The sequence below is a fragment of the Gymnodraco acuticeps genome, unplaced genomic scaffold (genome assembly GCF_902827175.1).
Source record: "Gymnodraco acuticeps unplaced genomic scaffold, fGymAcu1.1, whole genome shotgun sequence".
NCBI classification, from domain to species: Eukaryota; Metazoa; Chordata; class Actinopteri; order Perciformes; family Bathydraconidae; genus Gymnodraco; species Gymnodraco acuticeps.
The window spans coordinates 1367230-1389366 of NW_022990125.1; the positions used below are offsets into that span (position 1 = coordinate 1367230).

General features: G+C 39.3%; 1 protein-coding gene across 3 annotated transcripts in view; it reads right to left on the bottom strand.

Moving 5' to 3' along the window:
- Positions 1–795: 795 nt before the first annotated feature.
- slc4a4a (solute carrier family 4 member 4a) overlaps positions 796–22137 on the bottom strand; it is an 87105-nt gene continuing 65763 nt past the window's right edge. For 2 of the 3 annotated variants that reach the window (XM_034216628.1, XM_034216629.1), the window contains exons 17-27: positions 21875–22060; positions 20243–20356; positions 19410–19571; positions 18518–18696; positions 15862–15934; positions 15079–15147; positions 14744–14917; positions 13372–13533; positions 12385–12481; positions 11297–11376; positions 796–3286 (exon numbers count right to left, since the gene is read on the bottom strand). In XM_034216628.1, coding sequence (XP_034072519.1) covers positions 11333–11376; positions 12385–12481; positions 13372–13533; positions 14744–14917; positions 15079–15147; positions 15862–15934; positions 18518–18696; positions 19410–19571; positions 20243–20356; positions 21875–22060 — 1260 coding nt within the window. In that variant the 3' untranslated portion in view covers positions 796–3286; positions 11297–11332. The remainder of the gene's footprint in view (positions 3287–11296; positions 11377–12384; positions 12482–13371; positions 13534–14743; positions 14918–15078; positions 15148–15861; positions 15935–18517; positions 18697–19409; positions 19572–20242; positions 20357–21874; positions 22061–22137) is intronic. The other variant, XM_034216630.1, reaches the window with a different exon arrangement.

Genomic DNA, 22137 nt, shown 5'->3' on the forward strand with positions numbered 1-22137 from the left:
TTACAATGAAAACATAAACAGAATTTTAAAAAAAACCACATAAAAGCAACCATAATCATAAAAGCTTTTCTGTAAATATGTGAAAGGGCAACCCTGCTGGTGAACCTGATATCAGCTGTGTGTGTGTGTGTCATGCAGGCTGTGATGCAGCTGCGCAAACACTAGAGGGAGCCACTGGACCTGCTATCCTTCGAAAACTCTGTCAGGAAGGGCATAATACTATTCTACTTTTCATGGCATGTACTATACTTTGATATGCAGAAAGATGAAGACCCAAAGAAGATAAGCAGTTTTTTCTCATTCCAAAAATATCTATTTGTTGTAAGTAAATGTAGTGCATACTGAGATACTGCAACTAATAATTTACATCATGATTGTTCTGTCGATTATTTGTTATTATCATTATTTTAGATAAATTATTGAAAAATGCAACAATTTGATAAAGCTTAAAGGTGTGGTGGTTGAAATGTTGTGTTGAAGAAATATGTAAAAATAAAATGCATTGATTTAAAACTGAGAAAATAAGTAAATCTTCACATTTAAGACTCTCAAATCAATCATGAATTGATAACGAAATAACAGAATAGTTGTTTAATATGCTTTTAATGTATTAATAAATTAATCGTTATGCTACCGTTCATATTCCACATGAGAGCCATGCTGACATTGTTCAGCTATATAATAATGTATCATAACAGAGTAATATATCAAGCATATTTATAAATTCAAATGATTCAAAATCTTCTTTGCTGTAACGTTATTTTCTTCCACCAGACTGAAAAGCAGCACACCATCACTGTTTGATAATTCAGTTTATTTCCAATATACATTTCATTTTGAAAAATAGAAATTCTAAAATAAACCATTTCACCTGTTCCTAAAAAGTCACAAAACGTTAATCAAAAGAAACATTGTATCATTATGTATTCCGTAGGCTAAAATTAACATCATTAACAAGATACTTCATTTGATGTTGTCGACTTTTGTCCGACATGCTGACAGAACAACACACTTTAAACTAACAGTTCTCCACACGCTGTGTCCCCTCGCTGCAGCTGACGAATAAAAACACTGATGTGGAGTGTAGGCTAGCTAATGCTGGTACTTAGGTTGATGAACTGAAACAAAAACGAGTTGCAAGACAAAAACCGCGATGGTACGAAGAAACTTGTTGCATTTTGGTTTGAGCCGAAGTGCCTTTATATGTACATGATTTACAGAGGAGGAAGGCGGCTCATGAATCACTCAGTTTGAATTTATTTCTATAGTGGTGATGAAGACAGAGAAGAATTAAGAATTGAAATCCTACTTGTGAGAAAGTGCGTCAGTGTGCCCTTTAGAGATAAAGTGGAGATAATGTAATGAAAAACAGTGCTTTAGTTGGTAATACTGGCCAATAAAAGTCAACGTTTTATCTCTGGCTGTGACAGTGTGGACGCGCTGGGCGCTCTGTAGCAACAAAGTTTGTACAACATGTTCTGCCTCATTTCAGCAGATTGATAATAAATCCTTGTTTGAGGAGATGTTTGGATTTGAACAAGTCTATGTACGAGCATATTGAGTTATTGTTCGCTGTAATCATTCCTCTCCATACTGGACGAGAAATAATATCTTCCTAATGCTACACCTTAACAAAAAGAAAGATGTCAAGGACAAAAAAATGTACAATCCTGAACAAAATTAATCTTAAAGCTAATCATTTAACTTCAGTATGTGTAGGATATGCTAGCCAACATTTATCCATTCAAAATGTCTCAAATTCAATGTGTCGTGAAACTTTCTTTTTAAAATAAAATAGACTTTTAGCTAGTTTGAATGTAAAGGAAGTTATCCTTTTATGCTACCTTCCTGTGTGGCATTAAGTCTTTCTAGATTTTTTTTTAACTACTCAAGGCAAATTCTGGACATGAATGAAAACCTAAGGAGACATTTTTCACACAGATGTTCCCGTATGAATAAGCAAACTTTGCAAAGTACAGAAAAGAATGAAGACAGCGACCAATAACTCCCTGGTGTACACACAGTACTGCATCTGAGTAGTACTATTATAAGGAAAGACTTGAAGAAAATCCAAATGTTAAATATATATAAAACATAAGAAACAAGTGATACCATTTTCACATCAGATAGTTCCCACAGTAGTTGAGACAAGAAGAAATAAACCCGCTGCATGAAGTTCACATGGATCTGATTCCCTTCTCATAATTCCTCGTCACGATAATATTTTCAGTCGGAATCGATCTCTTATAAGCCACTTAGGTAAAGTAGTTTGTGCAGCAAAAGCGATTATATGAAATACGTTCCTAGGTATTATTTAAGTTTGGCTGAGGAAATTCTGATGATAACGTATCGCTCAACTGTTTTCTACCCACAAAAGGGGGGAAAAAGGACATAAGAAAAAGTTACTAACATACACACAAAATAATCATTTAAAAAAAAGATAAAGAAAGGATTTGATTTAAGAGTAACAAAAGTTTTGAAGTGAAAACGTTACAGAAAGGTTGAGAGAATTAGAAAGAGAAGGTGGAGGAATTAAAACCACATGAAAAAGTGATAATACAATATTTACCTCATCTGCATCATATATTATGCATTGTTAATTAACTTCAAATATTCAATTCAAACATATTTCTGTCACAAGCTATAATACAGTGAACCTCTTGAATCATTTTAACTCTCAAGAGGAAAGAGAAAATAGCAAAAGCCCATGCCACGTCAAAAATCAACATGTTGCAGTTGTTTATAATAAGCATTTAATCTAAAACAAGAGGTAGAGCTATACAAAAAAACATAATTTTCCTGCTACAGGAAATCGTAATTAGAGTAAATTGATTTATAAAAAAATTCAGACCGATGATATTTATATTTTTATAAAAAGGAGCAGGGAGGGATTTCATGCAAGGACAAAGAGCTGCAGCATTTCTGTGAAAGTGTGGGAAGTGTTTGAAAGAGGAAGAGGGAAGAGCTATCAGCCTACTGTGCAGAGGTGAGCAAAAGTGTCAGATAAGAAATGGTTTTACATAAGGTGGTTTTATTTTCCTCAGTGTTTTCCCTTTGTTTTCGTTCCCACATACTTTGAACAAAGTCAGAAAATGGTGGAGAGGATTTTGGAGTTAAAATTTATATTTTTTAAAAAGGGAAATGAGAGAGAGAGTCGCCTGGCGGTGGTTCGGTGCTCTACAGAGACGTTTCCGATCCTCTGCTCTTCCAGTAAAATGAATTATCATCGTCTGGTTCCATGTCGATGGTAATCCGAGGCACAGTCTTCAGGGGACTCATCTCAGGGCTGAAACACAAACATATGTATTGTTTGGATACATGATGGGATGGTAGTGTAATGTTATAATTAAAGGAATAGTTGATATTTTGAAAAATACACTATCCCTGGAGCCAGCAGCTAGTTAGCTTAGCATAAAGAGCGAAAAAACAGCTAGTTTTGCTTTGTAGGAAAGTATAATCTGCCTCGAGTGCAAAGATACACATGTTCGACTTTTATTAGACTAGAGTTGTTAATAAGTGAGGGGTTTTAAGTTTAGGAGAGAGGCTGGCTTGCTGTTAAGGGCCGCTTCTAATTTTTGTTTTAAGCTAGGCTAACTAGCTGTAGCAACAATCTTCTCGTCAAGGATCGTCAAAACAGTGAATAAGACACACAATAAGTCCACAATGTCAGGATGTTCTTTTGAAAGGATTGTTCTGGTTCATTACAACTTGGATGGGTCAATTGTTGTTATATTTTGCAATAGAAATTAGCTTTTATAGATAAAAAAAACTCAACTGAACTAAACAGAAACGTAAAGAAACCCACTCTCAACCCGTCTGATGTTATAAACTACAGGCCTGTCTCTCTACTCCCGTTCCTGTCTAAAACACTTGAACGCGCTGTCTTTAAACAACTCTCCTGTTATCTCCATCAGAACAACCTTCTGGATCCGCACCAGTCTGGTTTCAAGGCAGGTCACTCCACAGAAACTGCTCTCATTGCTGTCACTGAGGAACTGCACACTGCCAAAGCAGCATCCCTCTCCTCTGTCATCATCCTGTTGGACCTGTCTGCTGCATTCGACACGGTGAACCATCAGATCCTCCTTCACACTCTCCAAGAACTTGGAGTTTCATACCACTGCTACGCTGACGACACCCAATTAATTCCGTCCTTTCCCCGCTCAGAGACCCAGGTCGTCGCACGCATCTCTGCTTGTCTAGCTGACATCTCTCAGTGGATGTCTGCTCATCACCTCAAGCTCAACCTTGACAAGACTGAACTGCTTTTTCTTCCGGGAAAAGATTGTCCCACTCTTGACCTGACAATCAACATCGGCACCTCTGTTGTTTCCCCGACTCAGACTGCAAGGAATCTGGGTGTGACCCTAGATAACAACCTGTCCTTCACTGCAAACATCGCTGCTACAACCCGTTGCTGCAGATACACGGTTTACAACATCAGGAAGATACGTCCCCAGCTGACCCAGAAAGCCACGCAGGTTCTGGTCCAGGCTCTCGTCATCTCACGCCTAGACTACTGTAACTCCCTCCTGGCTGGTCTACCTGCATGTGCCATCCGACCTCTGCAGCTCATCCAGAATGCAGCTGCTCGTCTGGTCTTCAACCTTCCTAAAATTTCCCACACCACTCCGCTCCTCCGCTCCCTTCACTGGCTTCCGGTAACTGCTAGAATCCACTTCAAGACACTGGTACTTGCTTACCATGCTGCGAATGGATCTGGCCCTTCCTACATCCAGGACATGGTTAAACTGTATACCCCAGCGCGTGCACTACGCTCTGCATCAGCCAAACGACTCGCTGCACCCTCGCTGCGAGGGGGACCCAAGTTTCCATCAGCAAAAACACGTGGGTTTGCTATCCTGGCTCCAAAATGGTGGAATGAGCTCCCCATTGACATCAGGACAGCAGAAAGCCTGCACATCTTCCGGCGCAGACTGAAAACTCATCTCTTTCGACTCCACCTCGAGCGATAGAATTACTAACAAATAGCTGCTAACAGAGCACTTATATACTAATAAAGGACTGGCTTATCTATAGCCAGTTGAGTAGCACTTGAAATGTTTGGCTCTATGAAACCTGATTTACTTATATGATTCTGTTTTCTTCAAGGTTGTGTCTTCCTGGTCGAATGTACGTATTGTAAGTCGCTTTGGATAAAAGCGTCAGCTAAATGCAATGTAATGTAACATAACGTAACATTACAAACATCTTTCAAAACTACAAGAGTTGGAACAACAGTTTCATCATTAGTGTCAGCATACATACGTTTTAGTGTTATTCGCACTTTGGGTAGTAATACTAAAGTGAAATTATCCTTAGTAATGCAAATACTATTATGCATAATTGACTGTCTGCATTAGAGTTCTCTTTTGGTGGCTTAATTAAGGCAGAAATAAAACAAGAGATTGTGGATTGCTGATTTCTGATGTCATATGAGCTAAAAGCAATTTGGCTTCAGTCTTGACAGGATTAGGCTGCAGCCACAGGAGGACAAAAACGGCCGTTTGCGTTACTGTTTAGTGTCATATAGACCATTCGGCCACACGAGGACGACCGCATACGGCACTAAACGACTGAGGAAACGATAACGGGTCCCAAGGTGGATAGAACGGCATACGCAACGCTCTGGGGGGTCAAACAGCTCCGTGTGTGCGCCCTATACGATCATTTTCTGATACTGATTGCGCAATAGCCCCGCCTCTCCCCACCTCTGCTGCTCACCTCCGCGTACCCCGCGCCATTGCTGATGTGTTTCGCCACCAACAACAACAACAATGGCGGATCGCAGAGTTGCTATCGTGCTCCGGACGCTACTGACCAATGATGCTACCGTTCTTTGTGCAACATCTACAGCAGACTTACACATCCGGGGAGGGATCTTACTCGCTACTTTTGTGGATATGTACTGCAGCTTCAGCGATCATTTTCTGATAAAGATTGCGCAATAGCCCCGCCTCTCTCCACCTCTGCTGCTCACCCCCGCGTCAAAGTAAACTGCACACTGAATTCAGATTATTTATCTTTCTCTCGATATGGACATAAACGCGAGTGAAGTCTAATCTGACAGGACGGAGACACCTCCCAAACTACCTAGTTATAAATATGTTTATTTTTACTGTCGGCCGGGTCACTCATTACTGGATCAGCTGCTGCATGAAACAGACACTGACGCTGTCCGAAGAGAGGGAGGAAAAAGAGAGGCTCCGTGTATTTTATTATTATATTATATAGAGTCGTTATTCATTTGTTTTAAAGCTCAATAAATAACAAAGAAGACCTTTGACCGGCACTTTTATAATTTTGTCGGAAGATTTAAACTTTAATACACATTGACTGGCAAAAAACTCTGCCCGGTTCCCTCGGCCCCCACCGCGGAGAATAAACAGAAGGGCTGTCACTACCCGATCTGCAGCTCTGCCCGATCTGCAGTGCGCATGTGCGAGATGGTCCGCCATATTGGACAACGCCAGACGGCATCCCAAGTAGGACAACATTGACACAGTGGCTTTTGGCAAAACTCAAAAGGAAAACACGAGAGAGATGAGTTATTGTTATTACAACGTGACTTCACTATTATTTAACAACTATTTTTATTGGGTTCTTTTATTTGGGGTTAAGAATAAGTGAGGAATGAATTTAACTTCTGTTAGACAGCTATATGCCATACATTTTTGCACACATTCACAGTAAATATGTGTTCAGTATGATAGCTGTCTAACAGAAGTTACATGTATTTCTCACTTATTCTGACAATGTACTTAACCCCAAATCAAAGAACCCCATAAAAAGAGTTGTTAAATAATAGTGAAGTCACGTTGTAATAACAATAACTCATATCAATAACTCATCTCTCTCTCGTTTATCCGTTTTGTCCATCTTGGGATGCCGTCCGGAGTTGTCCAATATGGCGGACCATCTCGCACATGCGCACTGCGGATCGGGTAGTGACAAGGGCAACCATGACAACAGGCCCGGACTGGCCATCGAGAGGACCGGGAGGTTTCCCGATGGCCTGGCCTGCTAAGTGGCCTGCTGGCCTGAGGATTTCTTTTTTTATACGTATGTATTGTGAACGCAACGCTGCGCAAATGTGGGTCTGACTGTGCCTCACAGAGGGTGACTGGCTGTCTACATGATGTGGCCTGCCGACATGGCCACTTTCATACAGATCATACTAATGCCCTCGATTGGCCTCTGTGTGTCATTCAAGCTCGGGAGGGTGTGTGTTATGTGTGGCGCGAGCGAGTGAGATAAAGCACGCGCACCGGTTACGTGTATTGTTGTTGTTAGCATCTGGTGCTAGCTAGCTGCGCTAACGGATATAAGGAGCTGTTTCAACAACAAGGTGGGGGAGAGTCCTCTCCTGTCAGACTGAGAGACTGATAACTACAACTCAGGTGAAGTAAAGGACTCTGAGTGTTTAGATAGTTAACTTAGTCTAAGTTCTCTGTGGGTCTCAAACGGTTTGGTCACCATTTATGTAAACACATAGGCCTATTTCCATTTTAGGGGGGAGTGATTAGTAAAATATGCATGAATAATGAAAAAATAAAAAAACGTTAACTCGGTGAAAGAAGGCAAGATAAACTATTAAAACTTGTTGAGAGCTAAAACTAGTCTTTGCTTCTGCCTCAAAGAGGAGCAGGGGGGAGACGGGTGAGGCTGGTTCAGGAGCCCAGACACACTCACAACTATAAATGAACCAATAACAAATAAATAAACAAGTTTCAGTGTTTTTTCATATTGGATATGGTATGTTATTGGTTATGGCCATGTTCTTATGATTTTATGATTATTTAAATGTATACAGTTATGTTTGATATGGGTGTAGTCTCTTTATTTCCCCCTCAAAGTGCACCAGATTGATGCATTTAAGTAAAAAATCTTACCGGGGGAGCATGTCCATATGTTTATTTTTGGGTAGTAGATTTAGAGGGCTATCACTGCAGCAACGCTGTGAATATTGACAAATAAATCCAGCAAAATGGCACAAAAAACTGGTAGTGGCCTGGCTGGGTGTATAATTCCCGGCCTGACTTATTGTCCCAGTCCGGCCCTGCATGACAACCATGCTTCTTCGCTGCTTTTGTGGAGGATGTTACAGCGCCACGTACAGGCTCCTGCATATGTACTGCAGCGGTTGGAGCTAAACGGAGCGGTCTCGTGTGGGCAGACACTATCCAGATAACTATTGCGTGTGGACGGAAGCTTGTTTGCGATTGCGTTTGCGTTAATCCTATGCGTTTAGCCGTTTTCGTCCTCGTGTGGCCGGGGTCTTAGACCCTAATATCATCACAACATGATTGATGCCCCGTTACACATCACTGACACAGATATGTAGCCAGATATCTGAAAGTATAACATGAGATCAAACTCAGAATCATTTACATTGGCCAAATATGTGTTCATATACAAGGACCTGGACAACATTGAATTGTATTGATCACACTTTACTTCCAGTTATGTATGTAAAAAGTACCAATGACCATCAAATAAATAGAATGTATTTAAAATATTTTTAAAACGTTTTTATTTTAATTAAAAGTTTTATCATGTCAGGACAGGAAATGTTTTCTTCAGATTCAATTAACGCTCAAGTACTTACAATATTAAGCATATTTTGTATTTAAAGAAAAGAAAATTATGTTTATCTAGACCAGGGGTGGCCAACCCGCGGCTCTCGAGCCGCATGCGGCTCTTTGCCTAGTTTCATGCGGCTCTTCAGTTCATATCGAATTGTATATGTGTGAGTTTGGGGGAGAGACATTGACTCCTGAATAGTGTTGCACGGTGTACCGATACTTGAAAGGTACCGCGATACCCTGCCGTTAAAAAAGTTACGATTCCGCCGTTTCATTAGTATCGGTACTTTAAGAATGACGGGGAAAAGTACTCCGGTGAGAAAGCGCCGTTTTAATAAGAGCCGTGTGTGTTCAGCGCTCTGCTTCCACTCCCTGCACTGCAGCCTTGCCTGCAGTCCCTCCCTCTCAAGCACGCTCTAAGTCCCTCCCCTCTCAAGCACGCTCTAAGTCCCTCCCCTCTCAAGCACGCTCTAAGTGCCTCCCCTCTCTCGTGCACGCGCTAGCTGCCAGAGCATGTGAGAAAACGAGAAGCATGGCTGCAAGTGGTAGTGCAGCTGCCGCTGCGCCTCGGCTTGTTGACAAAAAAGACGCCAGAAGCGAAATTTGGAAGTATTTGAGCTATATCTCTGACAGTGAGGGCAAGCCTACGGACACCACGAGGCCTGTCTGTGAGACATGTATTAATTTTATTTAATACGAATTCTTGTCATTTATTTTATTTATTGTTCTCATTGTTTAAAAGTTTGTGTTATGGTTCTGGTTCTGGTGTGAAATAAAGCACAATAATTACATTTAAGACTGTTTCCCTTTTTTTAAGAAAAGTATCAAAAAAGAATCGGAATCGCAATTCTTGACTTGGTATCGAAACCAAAATGTTGGTACCGTGACAACACTAGCTACTCCTGACAGTTAAACCTGATATTTAGTAGGTCTGTTAAGTATTGAATGCTGATAATTCTGACGTAATTTGGCCGGTCAAAGTTGTTTGGGCTCGGATAAAATCGCTCCGTTACTTTCGTCCCGTGTTACTTTCGTCCCGTGTTACTTTCGTCCCGGCTCTCCCTACGTGTGTATGTGTGGTGTCAGGTGTCAGTATGAGAGGATGACAGCCCGTCTAATTTTGATGTGACCCAAGAGCCAATCACAATAATACCTGCGATGCAGTGAACCAATCACCTTTGAGGGGGGGAAAACCTATCGTTGATTAAACACTATCCAGTGTTTCCCCTACCATTGTGTTGGAGGGGCGCTGCGCCCCGCCAACGGAGCCCCGTGCCCCCCCCCTGAAATTCAAGGTGTTTCAAAAATATATATAATATATATTTTTTAAATATATATATAGCACCAAATTGCAAATAATCTATAACTACTGTCACTTTTCACATTGAACATGTGCTCTTTTATTAAATAAACTAAACGCTTTCATTTTAAGTTGTGAGTTTAGTGTTTTTGACCCTAAGAAACACTGATGCAATAATCAATAACAATAATCCACAGCTCCTCTCTCTGCTCCAGAGGATTTAAAAAATATATATCCCAATGCCACAAAGATGCATCAGTGACGTGGTTGACATCTTGTCTCCAGAAAACAAAAAACTGAAACAAGCGTTATCAGTGACTGTGTGTTTGATGTGGCTCTTTGCAGTAACATAGAAAAAATGTGGCTCTTAACCTCTGACTGGTTGGCCACCCCTGATCTAGACATAAAATAAAGTGATAAAATGTGACCAAACCAAATACTAAAACAAATCCTGTGCAGTTGTTGGTCGTCATCACAGATGTGCTGCGTTCCCAGCTGCTTTTTCACACATTGTCCCAAAACACTAATCCTGTTGCAACAACCGTAGAGCAGATTGTGTAATTCCGGAGCATAACAGTGGACCCTGGACGTCATGATGGGGAAATCTAATCTCTTCTTCAACATCTCATTAATGAATTGCTCTTAAATATTGCCCAAAAACCAAGGCTTGTTTTGCCTCTTGAAAACTGATTGTCTCCTTTTAAGCTCATATCAGTGAGCACAGTGTGTATTTATCACGCAACATACACTTACATTCATGTAGTGACGAGGTCAGTGCTCATAAAAAGACTGGAATCTATCATTGATTTCTCTAAATATTTCTCTCTATTCCCTAAATGTGCCTCGTGGAAAATAAAATGTAATGATGAGTTAGAAGACATTGGAGTCAAATAGAGGCATATATCATTGAACCAACTAACAGTTTAAGTTCAAAAATAATTGCAGAAAAAAGTAAACAATTACTGAATACATATATTTACATTGTACTAATTTGAAGCAATTCATTTCTGTTATTCAGCAGGTACTTCTAATCTGAATATGCGTTAGCAAGATTACAATATAATTTCTAATTAAACACAATTTCAGCTTTTTACAATGAGTAAAATATAAATATTGTAGCCCCCAGTTGGCAGTTCCTTTCGGGAAGTCAACTGAATTAATTAAAGACCTTTTGTGGAGCATTTAGCAGCTAAACCATTTTCACCATATAATCATAATACTACAAGTTAAAAGCCGCCCTTTAAAGATCAGGCTATCATAGTTAGTTAGCTTGCCTTCTGACCTTTTGCGACTTTAATGCCGCAGTCATCAAAGAATGAATTGAAAAGGTAAATCAGAGCTGCCTATATTTAGCTTTGTCCCTCTTCATAATTGAATGCGGCCTGTTGAGCTGCACTCTCTCATATCTCACCTGGACAGGTAGTTGGCCTGGTAGTAGCGAAGTTGCTCAGCACGATGTGTGTCGTTCAAGGGATGATGGGGACTTCTCTCCTGCAGATGAAAGCAAAAACATAGCATTTAGCTTGCATGTGGCTATGACACAAGTTTAAAAAAGTTGTATAACAATCAGACGAATCAGTTAATCGATTACAGAGAGATGATTAAAATGAAAAACCCTTTGAAGCAGAAAGAAGGAAGCAGCAGGTGTTATCAGCTGCTTCAAGAGTTTAGGTTGGATTGACAACTTGTGTTCAGAATAGATTAGATCGTCCATGTTACATTTTTGACAGTACTTCCTACATTTAGTAGAAAAGCCAAAAAACCGAAATCAAACCGAGTTCAAAAGCTTATTATCAAGTGTTTTAAGGTGCAGTTAACAATTTCAGTTGTAGGGGTTCCTTGTCAGTTTATGGTGTATATTCCTATAAATACTTCTCTAAAAAATACATTTTGTACTACTTTTTGGTTGTTAAAAATACCAGATAATACTAATGTTTTTACTATAGTTTGTAGTGATAAAGTACAAACAAAGCTAGTGAGTTGATTTAATGTAGTAAATGGTGATTTGTTCAAACATTAACTGTTAATTAACCAAAAAGTTACATAATAAGTCAAGAATAGATGTAGGTGTGCTAACGTCAGTCGTACAGCCTCTTTTATGCATAGCTTAAATAACTGTGATGACTAAAACTAAGTCTAAAACCAAATGAACCAGGAAGTCCACAATGAATATGTTAAGCAGAAGGGAAAAAAAGGTTAGGTCAAGCAAGAATGCACAAGTCAAAAGACAAATATAAACATAGCATCACAATTCAAGAAGAAAAGTTTAAAAGCAGGAGAAAGTTATTTAATTTAATTGCCTGTTGAACAAAAGCAAAACTGCAGTTGAAAGAAGAAAGAGAATGAAATAATGAACATCAGTGAAAGACGAAGAGGAAACATAAACTCTGGAAGCCACCAGAGACACTGAATGAGGAAGCAGAGCAGGAGTCAGTCAGTGTTTTATAGGAAGAAGTATCCCCCCCCCCCCCCCGCTGCAGGTAGTTCGGGTCTACTCACTGTCGGAGGCCTTATCACCTAAGAAAGGCTCCTCCTCCATCATGTCCATGGGGATTTTAATGCTGGGAACTTTCTCATTGTAAGGAGGATAGTCAGACTGTTGGACAGAGGAAACACACATCCTGAGACGGGACCTACACACAAAACCTTTTCTTTAAGGAAACATTGCTAAAAATCGCTTAGGATCTCTGGCTCCATTCAATACTTCCATGCTTCTCGAAACTGAAAGAGACAATGCAACATGGAAACATTTTGTGGTGGGGTAAATCATATCACCGTGATGTGATGAACCTTTCTGTCTGTTTGTAAGGATGTAAGGGGATGGAGCTTCATTTAGGAACATCGATCTTTATATTTAATAACAATTTGAATCATGTTAGAGTAGAGACATTGAGTTGATCTTACAAAAATACATTTTTACATATTTTCTTTACATTTTTTAAACTGGCTTCATCTTATTGAACTGGATCTTTGAAAACTAAAAACTCACAAAATGCAATGTCCATGAGTGAATTTTCAAAAAGATAAACCAGACGCAGACAGATCTGAGGAGAAATGAACCTGATCGGAAGCGTGTTCGTAATGGTATTTTAACATCAGAGTCAGTCACTTGATGTCACTGGGCCCAAAAAGATCCTTTCCATTGACATCAATTGGGAGAGAAACTCTATTTAAATACTTAAAATGCACTAATTGCCATATGTAGAGTTGTATTCCCTGACCGGACGTGCAGTTTTAAAGATTTCAAAGTATGTTGAATTGTTAAACCCTCTTCTCTTTACACTGATTGTATTACCAGTGGATGGATAGTCGATGGTACATGCTGCTAAATAAAGAGAAACCTGGGAGTTGAGCAGGGTCATTTGGACTTGGAAATGGGCTGTCATGTGCAACACATTACATATACAAAATGAATCATAAGCTTGTTTCTGCAAAGATACTAGCTTGTGCATTAAAGTGTATAATATTTCAGCTCAAAACCCTTACGTCTTCAGCGTCGCTGTCTATGCTGCCTCGTTTTTTCTTTTTCTTCTTCTCGTCCTCCTTCTTCTTCTTGTCCTTCTCTGGGATGACGTCGTCCAGGAAGCCCAGTTCATGCTGGGAGAACATGTAGTCCATCCCTTTCCTGACGGCCACCAGAGCGAGGATCTAAAGCAGAACAGGTGGATAAGAGTTGACTCAGAGGTACTTTGGAAGTCATTTGTTCAAATGAATAATCAGTTTAAATGTGAGCTGATGAAAAAGACTGATACGAAACTATAAAAATACTATGTTCAATGATTAATGATTTAAAAGCCAAAATCAAGCAGGTTAGTTGTATTTCTAACCATATCATTATATAGGTTTCAGTCAAGAAATGTTTAATCTGTTTCATAAATGTATACTTAAATAAGGCAAATGATAAAAGAAGATCCTCTTAATAGAATAAATACAACACCAAGTACAATCACTCAGTGAATATGGTCTTGAGTGCTGCATTAGTGACCCTGAACTATAATTATGTAACACCATAACAGTTGCTGTGGTTTATCACCATTTAAACAATCCTCTAACACGTAAATTGAGCCTATCATTTGTACACAGAGTGATTCAGCGGGGTGATAATTCACTCTGATTGTGCAAGACTTTTTTATACTTATCCTTTAAAAAGACAAGATAATTATTTTTGTGGTGATTATAAAATTACGTCACAAATAGCTATTTGCACTTACTGGTATTTTCGTTTTGAGTTTTCACCTGAGTTGGTTGTGTCTGATTTACAACAACTACAAATTAAATGATTCCAATGCCACATTTTGATCAGTTGCCCTTACAATTTAGATCGATCATAGGCTTTCCCCAGCAAATCATGTATTCAACCTTCAACTGGCTTCTCAGTCACACTGATGTTATCTGTATTGTGTTCCTTGATTGTGACATGTTTCCAAAGCGCTTTATTATTCTCATACTGCCTGTGATGCAGCTCCTCTGTTCACCCTCTGTCTGAAACCAGAGCCTAGTCTGCTCTGATTGGTTAGCTGGCTAGCTCTGTTGTGATTGGTCAAACGCTTAGAGATGTCCTTCACCTTAGCCTATCACGTACGATGCGATGGAGTGCTAGCCAATAGAAGCCCGAGTTTCACATAGTGATGTCACTATCTCGCAAAAGTAAACAAAGGAGTCCAATGGAGGCTTTTCAGGCAGGGGGGAGTGTGTGGGAGAGAAACTCCCTCTGGAGGGACCTTAGGGATTTTAGCGTTTGCAGACCATTTACATGCAGAAAAACCTATAAGACACACTACAGGAAAGGGCAACCTTTAAATATTGCCAGTAACCACTTTTATTATTTTGGCTGAACGTTAAAACAATTGTCTCTCACCATGACAGGGAAAACTATGGCGGCCACGGTGGACTTGAGGATCCAGAGCAGAGCCAAGCAGAGGATCTGGATGAAGGTGAAGAGGTGGACCTTCCTGAGGGGAACGTGTCGTAGGTACACCAGGTCCGGCTGATGCTTTGCTGGCATCAGGAGCAGCTTCAGACGATCCATGAACTGCAGACAGACAGAGGTCCACGTGACACAATGCACTGCACGTAGGAATGTATCAGAGACACAGCTAGTGTCTGGCATGCAGTGTTACTTGGATCCTCAGAAGAAACTCTTACATGACATGTGTCTGTATTATGTTTATGACGTTATTATGCAACATTTACCTGCACTCCATTGAGAGAGGCAACTCCCATGTATAGGAAGACTCCATACAGCACTGGCATGGGGATGAACTAGGTCAAACAGAGAGAAACAATGAATACACATTAAACAAATGTGTAGCTTTCACTGAGTAATAGAAGCAGTAATTAATAATATTTGTTTATATACGATATAATACCCAACTATCATCCTAATATCACCTTGTAAAAAAATGCAAAAATAAGAATAAGTGGGATAAAAGGGCTGGTTTTGTCAACCTTAATAACTATTATAACACATAATATATTAATACAAACAATGTCCCTGAGAGGTGTTCTGTTTCCTGTATAGAGCCCCAATGGTAACACAACAACGCATAAGTTTACATTTTAAACTGTTAATCTCTATTGATCTTGAAGTATTATCATGACCTCATCAAAAATGTAGATCAGAGTTCAGTGTGTGAATATTGTGGACTTACAGATGCAGAAATAAAAGCTTATTTATCTTTATTTTTGTGTCCTGTCGATTATACAAATATGAATGCTCTTTTATGTTGCACAACCACCTTTCAGATCAAACCGTTTTTAGTCTGTGTTAATGTTGCAGTTATTGCATTTTGAAGGGCTTTATTGATTGAGAAATGACAACTTGACAGGGCAGTAAGCACACACAAAATGGTCTTTCAGGGACTCAAGCAACGTTCATCATGTTGGTGGTCATATCCAACATCTGCTGCACTGATTTCTAAAGGTTTGGGAAGAATACATTTGAAGCTTACACATGTAGACACAATGATGAATTACCTTTAAGATAGGAGACATAAATACAGACAGTCCTGTCAGGATGAACACAGCCACCCCAGTGACCCTCTGCTCTCTGCAAAAAAGAGAGAATAATACAGTCATCGTGTTTAATTTATTTTATTTTTTTGGGATAATTTTCTTTCTTTCCTACAATGACAAGATCCCATAAAAGCCTGAATAATAATAATAGTGTTGATTACTTGAGGATATCAATCATATCCTGAATCTCATACAGTTAAGCCAACACAAAAAAACACCCCCAACATTTGTTGAAGTTCAAAGTTGTTGTAGATGTTTCAAGACTTTGTTATTTCAGCTTACAGCTGACACCTCAGGACACTCCGGAGACATCTCCCAACAGAAACACAAAAAACAACTCAACCAAGAAAAGTGTCTTAACTGTCTCATAATGAACATGAAGTCACATGTTCCAAAACATTATGTTTTAACCTTCTTATTGCAAGTTACCTGGCGTACATAGAGTAAGAGAATTTTACCTTACAAAACTCTAAAGGGATAAAAAGAAAATATCGTTTTTTTGTAACATATTTCTTTAAAGTGCAATTTCTGTAATATGTTTTTAATTCACTTCCCTCTGTGCTTTTAACGGGGAGTTAATATTAACAATTTAACAGATATCTGCTGTGTAAATAAATATATTTTAAGCTTAATTCACAACCTAAATAAAATAGTTACAATTGAGTTTATTACGAGATATTTCTTGTTTTTAGTCCATGGTTTATGTTTGTGCCTTAGTTATAAAAGACATCACAAAACTACTTGGTGGGGGGGAGGGGGGGGGGGGGTTGAATAGTGTCAATCAGATTTGTTTGTCCGTTTTTTTATTTTATTTAATAGTCATATCGACCAAACTGTGATGGCAGGTGCACTCTGCACTCACACAGCATCTCTTGTGCTTCTGTCTATAATGCATTAAACATGTACTTAATGAGTAATATTCTGCCTACAAGCACTGCATAATCATAGTTATAGGCATTACAATATAGCACATTATAAAACATTTTTCAATGATTAAAGTTCAGTCTCTATTAGTTTATAATTGTCACTTCCTGACATGTTTTTGCAATGACCATAGTGTTTTATAACTCAATATAATCATCACTGTTGGAATGCATTATTATGTGGTTTTAGGACACTCTAAATCAGGGATGGGCAACTTGGATGGTGGTGGGGGCCACATAATTAATGTACTGGCCACCAGGGGGCTGCAGATTCACTTGGAAAACACACACACACAGACACACACAAATTCCATGTATTGTATGTAATTATTAACAAATATACTAAGTCTGACATCTTCATTAACATTTTACAATCTTTCAGGGAACATCCTCTGATAAGCTCACTAAACAAATATCAGTTCACAGAAATATTATTTAATTTGTACAAGTGGCATGTTTGAATAGGTTATATAACAATGGAATACAACTATTTTAAACTATTGGAAAGCACGGAAAATGTGTGTGTATTGAGATGAACCATTAGATGACATACACATGAAGTCATGAACACTAACCCAGACATTAGTTGTCTAACTTGAACCTAAAACACTTGTAGCCAGTCTCTGCATTCCCCTTATTCCACAATAAGGGGAATGTCAACACAGACACCTGTCAGCCCGCACTCTGCTGTTCCTCAGCGTCGCTCCCCCTCCCTCCCGCTGAAATTATGAATGAAAAATGTATAGTAATAATAGATAACACGGCAGGGTCCGTGACAGTTTGTTTTCATCTAATTTCAAATAAACAAAGTCTTGGTTTTTAGAATATTAAACTTGTTTCGCCAAATTCAGATGATAAAAACAACTTTGAAGCCTGTAAAGGCATAATTACATTATAAGCGGTAACTTAACGTCAGAGCAGGCATAACAACAGCCGGTGTTTCTTGTGAGGGTTTCCCCGGGAAACAAACACAATACACACAAACGCGTCACAGATTATTCCGCGGTATTTGGCTGCCGAATGAAATCACGTACGCAGCTCGCGACGTAACTAGGAGTCTAGTGGACGGTATCAGTACTACAACATTTTTTTATTATTAATTACGTTGTTTATAAATGTATCTGAGGGCAGCCATTTGCCCATCCCTGCTCTAAATGGTTATTGGATGCTTTGAAGTCATGAAATAAAATACATTACAAGTTGGTTATATGTCACTTTAGGTAGTGACTGTTTACTTTATTTAAAGAAACAATGCAAGTACACACAGTACTGAAACTATTTATCTTGTCTTTATTCATAACAGTGTGTTGTTATTGATGGACATTCTAAGACACATTTATAACCAGCAGGACAAATAAAGAAATTCTGATTCTGACTCTTATTTTAAGACTTATTACTTTAATTATAATACAATATGATCCTTGCTAAAGAAAGTTATTTAGTGACCAGCATTTATGAGATATTCTGATACTTTGCCATATAAGTCATTATAAAATGCTTTTTAATGTGTTATGAAAATTGTTACAAAGCATTATGAAACTGTTTTAATGCAGTAAGAACTTTGTATTATCTTCATTTACTATGAATCTTACTTAAATGCTTTACATTGCATCCTTTAAAATTAAGTTCCTTTCGATAAATAAGATTTTCTGTTTAGTGTATTTTATGTGAATAACACCTTGTAGCAGTCTTACCTCACACCCAGGAACTTGGGCTGCTCTCCAGGAGCCGATGTTTCCGTCTCCATCTTCAGAGAGTCGATGTGAGCGATGGAGATGACTGTGGCGGCCACGTACCACGGCAGACCCATGAAGGAGCACACAATAAGCAGAGCGGCCACCAAGAACAGATCCAGATGGTAGCCTGCCCCTTTCTAGTACAGACAACAAACACAAGGTCAGAGGCTGTGCATGCTCAGGCATAGACTGTATGTAGAGCACAGCTGAAAGCACAGGCAAATGTAAAAACCAGCAGAAAATTCTTCCATGTTTATATAACACCATATGCTGATTAATACAGTAGCGTGTCGGCTCTTTCTCTCATAGCGCTTTCCAAGTTATCTTTAAAGACACCAGTAACACCGCAGAAATCAAAGGCAGTCTTGCTCAGCTCTAGCAATGACCCTGCGAACATTTCAAGTTGTTCCTTTCTGAACCAAACTGTGTTCAGTCACTGCCATGAAACATCTCTCACCCCCACGAGAAGAATGACAACAATATGTAACTACAGTGTGAAGGTAGCCAGTGTCCTGTACAAGCTGCAGCATGAAAATCCTCGTATAAATCAGGTCAGGACTCTTTTACTGGAAAGATAACTTTTTTTGTTGTTCTTGTGGGATTTCTCATTTTAAAACCCAAAATGCAGACTCAAGCATTTCACCCATAATGAAATTCAATGTTCAAGTTATGCTGCACTACATTTTGGGCAGGTTCTGGGAAATGTTGTATAGCTAATCTTCCTTGGTAGGGCAAAAACTCGACCTTGTGTACGAGTATTAAACCGTATTTACTTGGAAGACTTTTAACTGCTGGGTAACACATTTTGTGGCTTTGAACACACTTCTCATCAGTAATGTTTCTTCTGTACCTTCAGCATGTGCTCCTTCCTGTTGACGATCACAGCAGTAATCTGTTGGTCCATGAACACCAGTATGGTGACCAGCAGGGCAGGGAGAGCCGACGCCAGGTAAACCCACCAGGGGTTTCCTCCGAACAGGGGCACAAACCAGCCTCGTTTGGGACTTGTAGGCTGTTGGGGAGGACGAAATAATGTTTACTATCAATAAACAATGTTGCTCATCTCCTTTATTGTTAGCGCATAAACTATTGATCACTTTACCTTCCTTCAGATAATCTTTCAAAACCGCTCGATTGATTACATTTCATGCATATGGCGCTTTAAAATTCAGAAAAGCACTTTCCGGGTTCACTGTATCTAGGTCCTTTTGACATGTAGACAAACAGGAGGAGCTGTGGATCAACCAACCCTAACTTCAGCTAATGCTGCTGCTTTCTAAGAACAGCCAGTATTTTTTATTATGTCACTATGCTCGGGAAACAAAGTTGTAATTTAGTAATGTTCAAGGTCTTCTCTCTTAACTTTTTCCTCAAATGTTTAATTTTACTCTTGATGCTTTATCAATAGTCCTTTTTTAGGACGCCTGAATATATGGAAACATGTAGTCAATTTAATCTAGCCAATGCAAATGATTTTGTCATTTCAGTCAAACTTACTTGACAAAAGACTTTATTTAATTATAATTATTATTATAATTATATTATATAATGAACAACATAGGTTGAATGTTAAGAATTGCGAGCAACCAGAATCTACTGGTTCTAATTATGTTTTATGAAGTAATGCACCAATAGAGAATTGCACTTGAACTCAGCAGCAGCATGAGATAGGAAGGAACTCACCTTAAATTCAGTTGGCACAATAAGTTTAGGAGTTTCCACTCCTACGAGCATATCCACTCCACAGAAGATCAAGATAGCCAGAATGATGGCAAAGTCACTGATGAGTTTCCTCACCTGGGTGTAAAACAATAGAAACAGTTAAGTACTGTATGTAACCTGCTGATCAAACATTTGGACACAAGATTTTAATTCAGATCGGGCCCCTACAACCTCTCCCTTCCCACTTCATTTACACCGTCACGTAAAGGGTTCACCACAATCAGTGAGATTTAAACCAACAAGTATTGTTGGGAGGCGTGTGGTGCAGTGCGGGAGGCGTGTGGTGCAGTAGGTTGAGGTTCAAACCCCACTGCAGTCAGCATGTCGTTGTGTCCCTGGGCAAGACACTTCACCCCAAATTGCTCCTGTGGGGATTGTCCACAGTACTGAATGTATGTAAGTCGCTTTGGATAAAAGCGTCTAACAAGTGACATGTAATGTAACGGGTAGTATATTACCCACATTTCATATAGTAATGCGTTACATTACTTCGTTACAGCAAAAAGTAATACATTACTGTAACTCCGTTACTTTTGTAATGCATTACACCCAACACTGATCAAGATTGATGCAAAACAAGTGCAATTTGACCTTTTAGAGAGTTTTAGAAAATAAAACCCACCTCTGGGGTCATTTGGGTGTATTTGCCATATCTCTGGAACCCATTGGTCGATTTTGGTGATTGACACCTCTTTTTAACCGTTAGAACCAATAGAATCGAGGGGAAGTTCCTAAATCCATCTATACATTACCATTGGTGAGTTAAAATGATGCGCATGCAGCATGCCCAAAACCAGAAGCTCCGTTACACTCTATATGAAAAACACGTTTATTGCCATAAATGTTATGATGGATTATCAGTAATCATTTCAAAGTAACACAGAGACATTGGATTAACCTTTAGCAGCGTTTAAATGTGTTTTAATGCCATTGAACACAACTTTTGATCAGAAAACAGCAAAGGTAAGACGTATTTGCAGTTTCGGCCCCGTAAAGTGAAGTTGTATGTTGTCTTTGCTTGTCTTTACTTGCCTTCGCTGCAGTGAGTTTTGGACGCACAGTGATGATACTTATACCAATGGAATCTATGGAATCTCAGCTTTCATATGATATATAGTTTGTGCAGATAGCATGAAGTATAAAATATCGCTACCGTGAGTTATGTGCTAAGTGCGTTAACATTATTTCGCTAAGTGCTAATTCAGAGGCTTGGTGCTAGACTTGTGTTTTGTTTAGGTAAAAATGGTTCATATCGTGAGCTGAGTTTCCTCTCGTTAAGTGGGTATGACACATTAATAGGTTGTTAAATGTTAAGAAGCCCTGAGACACAGTTTCGTGAATATTGTTGTGTTTGCTGGCGAGGGCAATCGGGCTCAAAGGGTTTAGTGTTTGTTTGTTTTTAATTTTGGATGATACAAAACTATGGCTACAGCACTTCCTGTTTCTTCCTATTTCCATGAAGTCAGCCCTACACCTTAAGGAGGAGAGGCTCATTAGCTTTGCGTATGACTATAGAGGGAGTACATGCTGCCACGAGTCAGAGAGTGTAGGGGTCAGTTTGGAATAGGGCCAATGTGTGTGACGATGACTCACAGTGGTGGGGAAGAACTGGCTGGTCTTGAACTTCTTCAGACACATGGAGCAGGTGTAAGTGCCTAAGAACAGGATGCAGGATATGAGGGAGATGTCGGGGACATAGTCGCAGGCCTTCCCCACCAGCTCTCCATTGTACTTCAAGCACTCCGTCTTTGACAGGGACGACCATGTGGCGTTCATTGGCTGCACAAAAGAAACAAAGAGCATCTTCATTATAAGGTAAAAGCAGTCATGAAACTGTGCGTCCCACCAAAGCAGGC